A 14,560-nucleotide genomic window follows, 5' to 3' on the forward strand; every position below is an offset into this window, starting at 1 on the left:
GCAAAGAGACCTGCTCTGATACTGTTGTTATAAGATTCGAGATACACGCTCGACTTTCTTATATACTTAAAATATATGTGGTGAATATTATGCTGGCACAGAGGGAGAATAGATAAGAGAAAAGAAAGATGGAGAGAGAGAGAGAGAGAGAGAGAGAGAGAGAGAGAGAGGTAGAGAAATTGGCAACACACTAGGGATTGGAAGATTGGCCAATCCCCCCCTCCCCCCCCCCCCCCCCCCCCCTTGTGGAGTTATATTATTGACAAGAAGCAAGCTCCTCCGTTACACATAAGCCAGTTCTTACTTGTAGATCTTGGAAACAAGATCACGGTTCCTTGCACGATATACAACCAACTAACACTTGCACAACTTGGAAGTTGGCACCTTTTGATCCTTCTTGAGTCTCCTTCTCTTCTACACAATATGTGTAGGTCTCTCCTCTTGGCACTTGATTTCAATAGAGCTTCCGCAGCACTTGCACCTTCTCTTCTCCTCTTGGAACTTGATTTCAGCAGAGCTTCTGCAACACTTGCACCTTCTCTTCTCCTCTTGGATGCATGCAAAGTGATGCTTCCTTTTTCCCCTCTCACATCTAAGGAGAGCCTCTTTTATAGGCTTTCAAGAGCTTCTCTTCTTGGAGAGAGACTTGAGTTGATCTTCATGCAAGATGTGGTTGTTCTAGAACCTTCTCTGGAGCACTAATTTCGAGATATCTCTCTGTGCGTTGTTCAGATGAAAAAATGTCCAACACAAACGTTGTAGATCTCGTTGTTTCCGATCATCTTTTTATCACGAGATATTTTAAAAATGGATTCACCATGTCTTTTTTTAAAATACCAGCTTCTCAAATTGTACTCTTAACTTGTGGTCTATGCAACCACCTTAAGGAGAGTTCATTAAATTGCCTTGGGGCTCAACCTTAAGATTGACTTTCACACAAAATCTTGTGTCTTTTTAGACCTTAGAAAGAGAAAATCACTTCTCTCCTCACTTCCAGAGGATCACGTCTCTTGTCTTTCTTAATGAAAGAAAATACCTAAAACCTTGACTTATAAGGGAGAGGATGACCCCAAAAGAATGCAATGCTCATTACATATAAGTAAATGTTCCTAGGTGTCTCCGGATGCAAACATAAATACATATACACAATGCTAATGCACTTCCTCTTCGTAGAAGTTAATCCATCTTCATTTATGTGTAACTCCTTGGTTCTTGTGTACACTCTTACACTTGGCAGACACTTTTTCTCCCCTTCATAACTTGTACTACATGTACTAGATATCCCCGTCACAGTGCTTTGATCACCCCATTTAGTGATGCACTAGGAATATTGGTCTCTAAATGGTCTCATGGCCATGCTAGATCATCATCAACACTTAAAGAAAAGTAAGTCATTAATTTATTGACATGAATTTATAAAATATAGAATGCATAATAAGCAATCAATTTAGTGACAATTGGAGTGAGTGTAATCCACAACTGTAGTATCATGACCACTATAGCAATTGCTCATATATCTGTAGTGCCTTTAAGGTAGCTCATGATACTCTTTATGGTATCCCAATGTCACTAGCTAGGTGTAGCCATATAGGGTGCTACGACTCCCATTGCAAATGCTATGTCAAAACAAGTGGCTACCATGGCATACATCAAACTGTCCACTTCGGATGCATAAGGGGCCTTGGCCATCTTGGCCTTATACTCATTTGATTGGGGACAATCTTCCTGAATGACCTTCATATATGAAAGTAAAAGACAACCAATAGTCTTAACATCTTGCATATAGAAGCGCTCAATGACCTTCTATATGTACTCCTTTTGTGACAAGTAAAGGAGCCCTTGAGAGCAATCGTGCATGATGCACATCCCAAGAATATGTGAGACCTACCCCATGTCCTTCATCTCAAAGCTTTTCATGAGTTGAGTTTTCAAAGCATCTAGCTCATCATGAGCTCTCCCAATAATCAACATATCATCCACATAAAGTACCAATATAAAAAGGTGGTTGCTATCATGAGCCTTCTACATGTAGAGACATGGATCCATGACACTACAAGAGTAAGACTGCGACCGCATAAATGCATCAAACTTATGATACCATTCCCTAGGTGTCTACTTAAGACCATAAAGGCTTTTTCTCAACTTGTATACTAGGTGTTCCCTGCCCTTTTCATGAAATTTCTTAGGTTGCTACATATAAATCTCATCATATAAGTCCTCACGTTAGAAAGTCGTCTTAACATTGATTTGATAGAGATGCAAATGTAATTGAGCAACCAAAGCCAATACTAAGCATAGGGCAGTCATCTTGACTACATGAGAAAAGGCCTCATCAAAGTCAACACCATGCTCTTGCTTAAGACCCTTAGCAAACTAATCTGACCTTATATGATGGCTTGGGACATTCACAAGTACTCTTCAACTTGTACTCCCACTTACATATGGCAATGCATGTTTCCCATTGGGCAAAGGAACCAAATCCCATGTATGATTTTTCAACAATGAGTCATACTCTGTCCCCTCATTGTTTCAAACGCATTGAGGAACTACCATAGCCATTGTTGTAGTTTGGAGCCTTTGCAACAATCCATTACCTTTTGTCGATAACCACCATATCATCGGGGCTAGTTGTTGTAGCACACTTGAGTGCAACTGTGTAGTCGCCATTATCCCCACCTTGGAGCCGTCGCCTTGACAAGCTATCATGTGGCTGCAACCACTAGTTGTTGCGAGTCATCAAATAGCTATCTATAGTATTAGAGCTGTTGTCATACTTAGTTAGTCTTGGGTTTGTTCTTTTCACTATAATCATCAATATTTGTGGGTGCCTCAAGGTTATAGGTTGATTGGGTTGAACTCGGAGAAATGGATTTGTTGGCATTCCCCTTTGCCTAATTTCAACCTTCATACCCATGGTTGGATTGGGGTTTTATGAAAATGGATGATTTTTTGAAACAATTAATTGATCAACTTTATCATAAAATGGTTGAGGATAAGAGATGGGTGACTAAGAAAACAAATAAAGTTTGGTTTGCTGAAAATGATAAAGCTATGGGGTGTGATCAGTTGCTTCAATTGTGAAGGTCTAAGCTTACTTACCTAGTTCATTACCTAAATATGGACTCTAGTGATAAATCTAGGATTTCATTTCTCGAGTATGGACTTTAGTGACATGTCAATGGTGAACAAACATCCATTCTTGGGTTTTGGGCAAGTTGCCATCTATGGTCGCTTTACAATGCAGCCTCTTTGTTTGCTTCTTTTTTTGTGTTGGACATGTGATGAGACTCTTGTTCATCTTTGATCTCTTGCCTAGTTCTAGACAAATTTGGGATTTCATTTCTGGAGTATGGACTTTAATGGCACATTAGTGGACAATCATCCATTATTGGGTTTTGGACAAGATGCCATCTGCAGCCACTTTACATCGCAACATCCTTGACTGTTTCATTTTCTGCATTGGACTGGTCTTTAGCACATCTAGTGCACATGCAATGCTTTTAGCATCGGGTATCCATTGTCATGTGGGCCATATTCGAGGATTGTTGTTATGGGAAATTATATCCATGGTCTCGGTGCCTGCTTCACGATCCCTTTCTTCTATTCTTGTAGCCTCGTGTTTTCATAGTCTTTGGGTTCCATAGATGTTGGTTAGTTGTGTTCGATTGTTGGCAAGGCCTTTTGTGACTATTTCAAATCCTTAATTCAAACTTCGTCACGAAAAAACGAAGTTAGTTTTGCCAGTCTTTGTTTGCTGCTTTGAAAGGGCAGAGGCGATGACGGAGCCACAGAACGAAACCGAGGGAGACGCCCAGAATGCACAAGTAGCGCAAATCAGATACGTGAGCTATCAAGGCGAAGAACAACTCCCCTTGATCATGAGCCTCATAGACGAGGAATTAAGCGAGCCTTACTCCATCTTCACTTATCGGTACTTCATCAGCTTGTGGCCGCAACTTTGCTTCATGGTATTCCTCCCACTTTTAGACTGTCAAAGTAATCAGATGCACATAGGAATGACGTAATTAGCAGATATGGAATCATGTGTGCATTGAGTTCCAAGAGCTTAAAACTTCTGTGTTTTTTCAGGTATCCATGGCCTGATTTTGTTGAGGGTATTGTAGGGATCAGAGACTTTGATTGAGTATGTTTGCAGTCTTGTCCCCAAGTATTTGGTAAGAAATTGTTAATTTTGAACAGGGAGGCTGTCGTTGGATCCTCTAGACTGCCATTAACAACCTCTTTTCTGGCAGTTTTTGTCCAGAAGTCAGGTCTTGAACGTTAAATGGGTCCTAAAATGAACTTTTTCTCTGTGATTGTTGGAAGCACTTGCCGAGAAATTTGTGCTCTCTTCTTTCACAGTTGGAATTGATATACATGTTTATAAGTACCCTTATTCTTCTCTTAAATTGAGTGGGACCGTGTCAGAAATTTGTCACTGGCCAGTCATAATTTCGTCAGTCACCCATACTCATTGGGCTTGTGCACCAGATCCATTTGAAATTTTTGATTGCTTTATATTCTTGGATTCTAATTTTATCACTAAAATACTGTCCAACACGAATTCTGTTCTCAATGGTTGTGGCCTTGCTAATTGATGGAAACTGAGGGGCCAACCATGTTGAAAATTCAGGCTGCAGGATTAGTCTCTAATATCCATTAATCAAAATCTCCTTCATTTATGTACTATAGTCATAGTGATATTGTCACTTTACAGCTTTTCCCACAAAAAGTGGTGGCACTTGGGAGGGGATGGAATTGATGATTTGATAGGTTTCTAATATTGGAAATTAGAGTAGAGCTCAATCTATGAAATAACAAGGACACATTTGACAAGTGCAATGAGAGACAAGGGTAGCAAAGAGTAGAGTTCAAGAATGATTAATTACTCATGAGTTGAGGCCTCTTTTATGACCAAATGCAAAGTGTTGAGAGCCAAACCAACTACCTAGAGAGCCATTGTCTAAAATACCACTTGCGACCTAACTGGTTCCATCAAACTTGGCTCCCCTTTCCACCATAGTGGAGCTAGTTCCTATGCTACTAGATTTCCACTAATTGGAACTAGGACAATTTTGACAATCCCTTTACTGGTTCCATTTGACCAATAGTTTGATACCTTGACTATGGAAAGAAAAATCTCTACTACTATCAAACTATTACTCTAAGTATGCCTGCTTGGTCTTACAACTTGGCTATTATTCCAAGTATGCTTGCTTGGTGTTACAAGTTACAACTTGGCTACTATTCCAAGAAAGCATTGGTATTGACGTCTTGGCTACTAAGCTACTATTACAAGGATGCTTTGGTCAAATTTTTTTTACGTAGAGTGATTTTACTGCTACTACAAAAGGAAAGTCTAAAAACCCAATCATACTCATCGCTATCATGCCCGACAATTGCAACAGCATTGGTCTCTTCATTTTCTTTAGTTTCTTCAACGACATTTACTTGCTCTTTCTTCTTGAAGCAATAATGAGATGAATGCCCAATCTTGCCACACGTGGAGCACTTCATTTTCAAGCAACATTCCTTTTCCTAATGTCCAATCTTACCATAGTGGTTGCAAGAAGTTGCCCTTGGATCTTGAAGTAGATCCATTTTTCACATACGTAGCTTCATCCATGTAGGATTCAACTTTCTTCAAAGAGATATTTAGTATATTCTTTAGGGTGGTAACAATGTTACTATAGTTTGGTGGGAGACTCTTCAATAGAACTGCAATGGAGACTTCTTCAGGGATAGTCTCTCCTTGGTTGATGATCTGAGAGGCGAGACTTCTCATGTAGTTTGAAAAGGTTGAAAATGGCATTCTAAGTTCCATGCTAAGACTAAAGAACTCTATAAGTAGACACATAAGTGTACCCTGTCCTTTAGCACCCAATGTTTCTTCCAAAATGTCCCATGCTTCTTATAGAGGTGTCATAGTTATCAATGTGGCGAACATAATCGTTCTCCATACTAAGCACTGGTGTGGCTAGTACCTTTTTGTCCTTGGTGGTCCATATTTCCTTTTCTTTTGGAGCTCTAAGGCTTTTGTCCTTTCCATTTACAACATTTCACCACCCCTTCTTGATGATAAAAATCTTTTTTTTTTTCCAAACCAAGTGTGGTAATTGACCTATTAAATTTCATGAGATAGTCCTTCTTGTTGAGAAACCCTTCACCCTTTACCCGCAGTTGCATTTTTGCATTTTTGCGTTTAGGGTTTGTAGCCCCAAAAAGGGGCGCCATCCTAGACTGACTGTGCCTATTTATAGGCTACTCTCTCATTCATTCCTCATGATTGATTCATTCAGTCTGTCACCTCTTCTCTACAGTCTCTCCACTATCCTCACACCCCTTTAGGAGGACATTGTGGTTCGTGGTTCGTGGTTGTCTTTATCATCTTCCTTGTGCTATAGCACCCTTGTTCCCTTGTATCACATTCACTCCATGATTCGGAACTTCGTCATTCCATTTATCACAGTTTCTTCTCTCTTCTCTTCTTTTCTCTTCTCTTCTCTTCTCAGTGTTTATCGAGTTCACTCCTTATTCCTCCCCGCAAACCCTACTGTCTCGTTGGTACGTCATCTTTTGACATGGTATCAGAGCTAGATCTGCTCAAACAATGGCAAAGATCCTCTATTCCAGTGCTGGCAAAGATCGGTGGCGGGTTTGGCATCCAGTTCTCTTCTCATTGCATCAAAATCTCGTTTTTGCAGGTTTTAGGTGTTTTCAGCTTGTTGCCCACATCCCTTTTGCAGAGGACATTGCAGTTTTAGCTGTCCCTTGTTGTCATCTATAGTTTAATGCCTGTTTCTAGCCTACCACACACTGTTCGGAGTTGATTTCAGCATGTTGATTGCTACTGCCGATTTTTCTTGCGTTTTTAGTCTCTCTCTCTCCTCACTTGCGTTTTTAGTCTGTCTCTCTCCTCACTTGCGTTTTTCTACTGGTTGCAACCTCTTGTTGCTGGTCGCATCCTCCTCCCACTGGCAGCTCACTTCCAGCCCTTCCACTACCCTCCCATGCCTTGCGGTAGACATTGCGGTTCGTGCTTTGCACTGCCCTCATACCCCTTGAGGCGGACATTGCAGTTCATGGTTCGTGGCTGACCTTTTCCTTCTTCAGTAAGGCACACTAGTACCCATGACTTCTTCCCCAACAGATGACTAGACTACTGGGTGCTCCTACTGCAGTATGAACAATCATTCCATCGATGACTGTTGACTTCGACCTTTGCTCCCTACCCTTCTGGAGTATATGCGTCTTCCACCAGGTATTCCTTGTGCCACCTCTCCTTCCTGGGCCACAGAGATCGTTTTGCATCGGCTATTAGAGTATTATGCTCAAGGCAATAAGTCGCACCCAACGCGCACTTAGTTCTTTCGAGCACATGGAGGCTCTAAGACCTTACGAGGCGATAAGCCCTCTTGGAGACCATCCCACTGTGTGGAGGTTTCCCCCATCCACTTCTGGGTATAATGGCTTCCACGGCCCACATCTTCTCCATAGTCCACTCTCGTGAGAGCCCGCAACTGTTCCCCACCCATGGCTCATCCTGAGCCTCCTTCCTCCCCATTCTCTTCCACTCAGGTTCGAGAGGCCACTTCTGGGTGCTTTCCGGCTTCTTCTTCCAAGCCTCATATACCTTCTTCGGCACGATCAACGACACTTTCTTGGTCATCAGATGCTTCGCAATCCGTGAGCGATGAGTGGTTGGATTCTCTTTCTCTTTCTCAGACTGGGATTCAGAGGGGGATTTTTTTACTTCGCCCTCAGAAGGGGCTTCCAGTTCTTCGGCTTCAGAGGGGGACTCCTACTTCTACTCCTTCAGATTCAGAGAGGGATCCTATGTGCCATGAAGTTCTTCGCACACCACTACCTTTCACTTTCGAGGAGTGGCTCTCCTTTGAGTAGCCATTTCCTCTACTCATACCCTGGATCCAGAGGATCTACCTAGATCGGGGGCCCTTGGGTCTTCAGTAGCGACTTGGTGGCTAAGCCTTCATATTCCTTCCAGCATGGAGTCATGGAGCTAGTGGCTTCTCTCTCGAGGTTGAGTTTTGTTTTACAGCTCATCCAGTTTCCTGACTATCTTCAAAGGTCTCCTTTTAGGTGGTATTCTTAGATTATAGGGTGGATCTTCTTTGTCCCTTGGTCAGCATGGAGCCACCTCTTGAGTTTCGGTACGGGCATATCCTTATGGTTCTCGGCACCACACAAAGTTCGACATTCCTCCTATGCATTGCATGTTTTCATCATCCTTGTACTAGGGCACTTGGGCAAGTGAACAATTTCCCCATGAGGGACATTGTCCAAGTGGCACCTGCTGCATGAGCATTCTTCAGCATGTAGCATTACATCTCCACCTCACTTTTCTCTTGTTTCCCTTTTGGGCTTGAGAGAGGGTGTTGAGAAACCCTTCACCCTTCACTCGTAGTTTGCGTTTTTGCGTTTTTGTGTTTTTGCGTTTTTGCGTTTAGGGTTTGTAGTCCCAAAAAGGGTCGCCATCCTAGATTGACTGTGCCTATTTATAGGCCACTCTCTCATTCATTCCTCACGGCTGATTCATTCAGTCCGTTACCTCTTCTCTCCAGCCTCTTCACTACCCTCATACCCCTTTAGGAGGACATTGTGGTTCCTGGTCTGTGGCTGTCTTCATCATCTTCCTTGTGCTATGGCACCCTTGTTTCCTTGTATCACATTCATTCCATGATTTGGAACTTCATCATTCCATTCATCAGAGTTTCTTCTCTCTTCTCTTCTCTTCTCAGTGTTTATCGAGCTCACTCCGTGTTTCTCCTCGCAAACCCTACTGTCTCGCTGGTACATCATCTTTTGACACTTCTTTGACTTCATGCCGAGCTTTATCAAAGTTGAAATGAGATTCTTCTTAGTAGATAAAACCACTCTTTTAGTGAAAAGGTTCACTTTGGTAGACAAGTGGAGAAATCCACTATTAGTAAAGAGATTGGAGATTAGAAGAAGATGATGATTATGTCAACTAAATAGATAAGCATAATAAACTCGATGATACTAGAAGCCTTGTTTGTCTTGATTTATCTTCTTCTTCAAAATTCAATAGATTTGACTCTTCGGTTGTAGTGGCTTGGATAGAGCAAAGGATTTGGAATAGAAGAAAGATAGGAGTTCAAAGATTGAAACTACCTTGAGGCCCTAGCTATGGCAGCTTAGATGTTATTTTGCGTAAATTAGTTCTAGAGAATTGTAGAAGAGGGAATTTTGAAGAGATCTTTTAGCTTAAGTTAGGTCATCATATGGGATACAAAAGCGCTCAAGTATCTTGAAGAATGATGCGCCAAGGAGAGAGAACAAGAAGTACGAATTTGTTAGTAAAAAAATGCGCTCATCTTTGTAAAATAAGCAATGTTGGAGCTATATTGAAGCAATGTCGTGATCTAAGGCACTAAGATGATGTTGTGAAGTAAAAAAACTGCCTACAAGAGGGTTTTTAAACATATAAAGCGAGTCTTGAGATATAGCCTCTCCATTGGCTAGGGGTAGGTGTTGGAATTAGGTGAGAGAATGTAGGAATTCAAATTTAAATTATGAGGGAAGGTAAAAAGCTAATGCAATGCTAATACTAATGGTAATGCATGCTAATGAGTATGAAGAATGCCCCTTAGCTTTGATCCCATGTTGGAAATTGGAGTAGAGCTCAATCTATAAACTAACAAGGACACATTTGACAAGTGCAATGAGAGGTAATGGGAGCAAAAAGTAGAGTGAAAGAATGATTATAGGTAAATACAAAGTGTCGAGAGCCAAACCAATTACCTAAAAAACCACCATCTAAAATACCACTAGCCACCTAATTGGTTGCACTAAACTCGGCTCCCCTTTCCACCATAGTGGAGATAGTTCCTATGTTGCTAGGTTTCCACTAATTGGAACTAGGATAATTTCAATATCTAAATTAAACCCTTGAAGTTTCTTTTATATTGTATCGGCCAATTTGTTTGAAGTTGTGTCATAGGTTTACGGGGTTCCAAGGCCTTATTTGTGTTGGCTTCTTTGCTATTCATTTCATTGCATGACTACTCTAAGAAAATGCTAGGTCCAACAGAAAAGGCATAAAACACACACTAACACAGTTTGATGAACGCTCAATAGGAGAAGGGTGTTTAGAAATGATGAGAATGTATAAAGGGTTTACTTGTCTTTGTGTCTCAAGCACTGGGGCTAGTGGTTAGCTAATAGAGGAGTTGGAGGTTGGAATGAGGCTTCCTTTGGGGAAAGGGTAGTAATGTCCTGATTTAATTCTAATAAAATAGTTTGCAAATGAACTGTCGTATTTGTGGGATCAAGGCAGAGGTTATGAACTGTAGTGTGTTGTACTCCAAACAGATCTCAAATTGCATCAAAGGTAGCCTCCGTGTGTCAAACACTAGCAAACGTAGCCAAGGAAGGTTGGATTTGATGCAGATGGTAGTGTAGGAGAGAGAAAGACAAAAAACGTAGGCACTTGAGGAGAGAAAAACTGGGCGATAGCTGTTAGGGGCAAACACAGCAAATAGAGGAGAGAGAAAGCTAGGGCGGCAGTGGGAAATGGTAAATGCAGCTTGTGGAGGAGAGAGAAGATCAAGGTGACAGCTGTAGACTAGTGGTGATAGCACCAGATAGTGATGTCAACATCAAATGCAGCAAATAGACGTGATAGCTCCAAGATACTAGGCGTTAGCTATAGAGTGAAGACAAAGGTTGGAATCACGCGCGAGATGGTAGTAGATGGTTGGGGGAAGCTTTGACTGCAATATCCTCTATGAACGGGGTGTGGGTAGCAGAGATACAACTCCTGAAACTTGCCAAAACGAGATTGAAGAAGAGTGTTGGGCCTACTTATAGAAAGTTTGGGGCATCTAAATCAGGGTTTTGAATGTGGGACACAGTAACTCTCTAGGATCGTGTTTCTTTTTAAAATAAGTTGGTTTCTTCGTTAATTATGCATGTTTTGGGGTTTTTAAAGTTAGGCTAATGCATTTTTAGCTCAATAGGATAGCAAGGGCAAGAAGAAGAAGTCATCTTTTATACTTTTGGAACAACAAGGTGCACCGAAGAGAATGCCAAAGCCTTTGGAAGTGCTAATCCAATGGATTTTGGATAGTCGAGCATGCATGCTATGATGGGGCAGCCGGGATACTTTGGTGGTAGCACGATTTTTCATGCTATGGTTGGACAAGGACTACATACGGGAATGTATAGCACAAATCCCTATGGTATGTAGTAGCCAATGCATGGTGTGCAAGGCCCAATGTATTCAAAAATGGTTGGTAAATGTGTAAAACTCTATGTATGATAGCATTGGCTTGATGCATGGGGCACAAAGTAGCATGTTTGGTAATGCATTTGGACCCCCGAATGTTTATGGGGCTCAAGGAATGAGTGCTGGTCATGCAAATGCTTTGTTTGGTGTTGATCTTGATGTAAAGTCAACAAATGCACACTTTTTGCAGCAGCTAGTGTATGATAACTTGGCAAGTAGCTTGATGCAGCTTATTCAAGGGAAAACTTCACCGAGTCCTCGAAGATTCAAAAGGTAGCCACTTCCTTGAAGGGGAATGCATTGCAGTGGTGGTCCACTCATTTGATGCAAGGTAGAGCACTGTCAACATGGGTACAATTCAAGCAAATGTTTGCATTGAATTGATTGGCAAGTGCCTTTGAGGTGGACATCATGACAACTTGGATCCGTACCCATTCGTGGAGTGACAACATGCTTTGGCCAAAGTTCATGTACCATATTTGGGTTTTGACCTGTTGTTTGTTCACGGTCTTACATAGCTAGGTACTTGAGTTGTTTTTACTCATGATATAGTGACTGTGGAGGATGTTTCTATAGGAGTGCTTCTTTGGACAAGTACATAGGAGGGTGGGCTTTATATGCTCACAACCCTTGCCCCGAGGGCTTCCCATGAGCTAGGGCTGCTTTGGCATGCCCGATATGGGCACTTCAACTTTGATGCGATTGGCAAGCTTGTTGGAAGAAGATGGTGGAGGGACTTTCCGATTTTCCTCTTATTCACACTATACTCTAGCTATTTGAGGGGCAAGTAGCATAGGCAGCCCCATCCACAGGTTGACTCTCGTAGGGCTTTGACACCATTGGGATTGATCCACATCGACCTATGTGATCCAATGGGCATGGCCTCCATTGAGAAGGCCAAGTATTTGATGCTGATCGTTGATGAATTCAGCCATTATGTGTGGCCTTATCTTTAGAGTACAAAAGTGAGGCATACTCCGACTTCTGTGATTGGAAGGTGTTTGTGGAAACGCAAATGTCTTTCAAGGTTCAAGGCGTACAAGCAGACATTGGTGGTGAGTTTTGTTCTAACCTTTTTCTAAGTTTTGTAGGAATCATGGCATTCGGATGGAGTATTGCCATCCGAATACCATGTGAGAATGGTGTGGTGGAGGGTGCCAATCAGACCATGCTTGAGATGGCCCGACGATGTTGGAGCATAGGGTCTTCCTCACTCCCTTAGGGGTGAGGTAGTGGCTACTGTGGTTTATATCTGCAAGCGGTCTCCTAACTCTGCATTATAGGATACGACTCTAGGAAGAAAGAAAGAAAGAAAAAAAGAAATATTAACGTTGGGAAAAGGCCAATGTGGCCTATGAGACAAGACCAAAGTACATCGATATCCAATCTCATCTCATCATGAAGTGAAAGAGAAATGTATCCTTGTGTAAGGGCAACATATAAATGTCCAAAAATCTCCAAGTCTAGAAATTGTCTGTACAATATATATAGTCATAGTAGCTTCTCTCTAAATCTCAAGGTCAGTATACATGACCCTAGCTATGATGTGGTCAAGGGACCCTTTGTTGAAGTGTCGAGGGGTAAGTATCTTGTGCCTCACAATGTTTTTAATGATGCAGTGGAGGGCCGCTTTGCTGATGTGTGGAGGGGTAAGTCATTGCCGATGTGCGAAGGGGTAAGTCTTTGCTGATGTGTTGAGGGGGAAGTCTCTTGTGCCTCACAATATTTATAATGAGTGGGTACATGATCGATTGAGAGAGCAAGAGAGGAAGAGTAGTCTTGAAGTTCAAGAGAGAGTAGAATGAGACAAAATACAAATTTTTTGATTGCTGTTATGGAAGACCGTGGTTGAAGCAGGTTGCATTTAATGTACATTTGGACAGCCATTTAATTTTTCTTTCCCTCCAAGGAAGAAGAAAGAAAAAGCCAATAATAACCTTAAATGAACTAATCACCGGGTAGGGGGTGTTAGAGATTAGTCATCCCCTGGACTAGCATTCTTAGGCTAAGTTGGTGTAGTCAATTCTCTTGGATGGAGTTACGCATTTTCCTATCAGTTTGGGCATTTTCAGTGGTCGCTTTGTATGGGCACCTTATTATGTGCAGGGGCAGTGCCACGTGGCAGCCAAGAGAGAGATTGTTGATCATCTTGATATTTGTGCAATAGTTGGATGCATTTATGGCTGGTCGCTAGCTGGTTGGACAGTTTGCAGGCCGGCCTATTCATTATACTGCTTATTTTTATGCCATATATGGCCACTAGGCAGCCTACCTCCATCGCTTGTGTTTTCAGGTGTTGGTGAGAGAGACCAGCCCGAGGAGATACTTCGATAGCCCCATTTATATCTGTCCTCTTCATTTCAGCATTCATTGACTGCAGATTTCTGCGTTCTTTTGTCTTTTTTGTCTCCTCTTCTTCTCTTGTGTTCATTGTCTTTTAGTCTTGTCCATACGCTTTCCCATTCATTGCACTTTGACATAGTATTAGAGCAATGTAGAAGGGCTGATTGATCATGGGTAGACTTGATCAGGAAGATTCTTTGGTACAAAAGTTTGCATTTTCAGCCTACAGAGGCTGAGATGAAGAGGTGAAGCTGGAGAAGGAGCGAAGTTGCTGTTTTTTGCAGGTTTTTGCTGTTGTTGAAGGAGAAAAGTCTGTGTTTTCAGCACTTTGGAAGAAATTTTGAGTTTTCATTGCCTTTGGCGGCAGGTGAAACTCTTTGAGGGTGAGCGGAGGAAGCCCTAGCGTGTACCAGCACCATGCGCAGCGTCAGAGGGGGACTGCCCTTGTTTTTGTGCAAGTCATTCCATTTACAATGTTGACCGAGATTGAAATAGAGTTTTAGGCTATTATGGACCGTAAGGTCCCCGTGTTGCTGGCTCTTCCTTCGGATCAAAAGCTTGATGGGGAGAATTACTACATTTGGCGCATAATCATGCTTGCCATACAGGAGTCTTATGATTTGGTGGAGCTCGTGATTGAGGCTATAGACCGTCTGTCAAAAGATGATGTACCAGCGAGACAGTAGGGTTTGCGGGGAGGAGCACGGAGTGAACTTGGCAAACGTGGAGAAGAGAGAATCATGGAGTGAATGTGAATCATGGAGTGAATGGAATGATGAAGATATGAATCATGAAGTGAATGTGATATAAGGGAACAAGGGTGCGGTAGCACAAGGAAGATGATGAAGACAGCCACGAACCACGAACCACAATGTCTTCCTGAAGGGGGTGTGAGGGCAATGGAGAGGCTGGAGAGAAGAGGTGAAGGACTGAATGAATTAGCTGTAA

The 14,560-nt window shown here is 42.1% G+C and overlaps 1 protein-coding gene across 1 annotated transcript in view; it reads left to right on the forward strand.

Annotated features, from left to right (window-relative positions):
* Positions 1-3,555: 3,555 nt before the first annotated feature.
* ATMAK3 (Acyl-CoA N-acyltransferases (NAT) superfamily protein) overlaps positions 3,556-14,560 on the forward strand; it is a 45,280-nt gene continuing 34,275 nt past the window's right edge. The window contains exon 1 of the mRNA XM_087687200.1: positions 3,556-3,968. Within this exon, the coding sequence (XP_087543326.1) occupies positions 3,777-3,968 (192 nt within the window). The 5' untranslated portion in view covers positions 3,556-3,776. The remainder of the gene's footprint in view (positions 3,969-14,560) is intronic.

The sequence above is a fragment of the Lygodium microphyllum genome, chromosome 10 (assembly GCF_053477565.2).
Source record: "Lygodium microphyllum isolate KBCC chromosome 10, Lygodium_microphyllum_v1.1.10, whole genome shotgun sequence".
Classification (NCBI taxonomy): domain Eukaryota; kingdom Viridiplantae; phylum Streptophyta; class Polypodiopsida; order Schizaeales; family Lygodiaceae; genus Lygodium; species Lygodium microphyllum.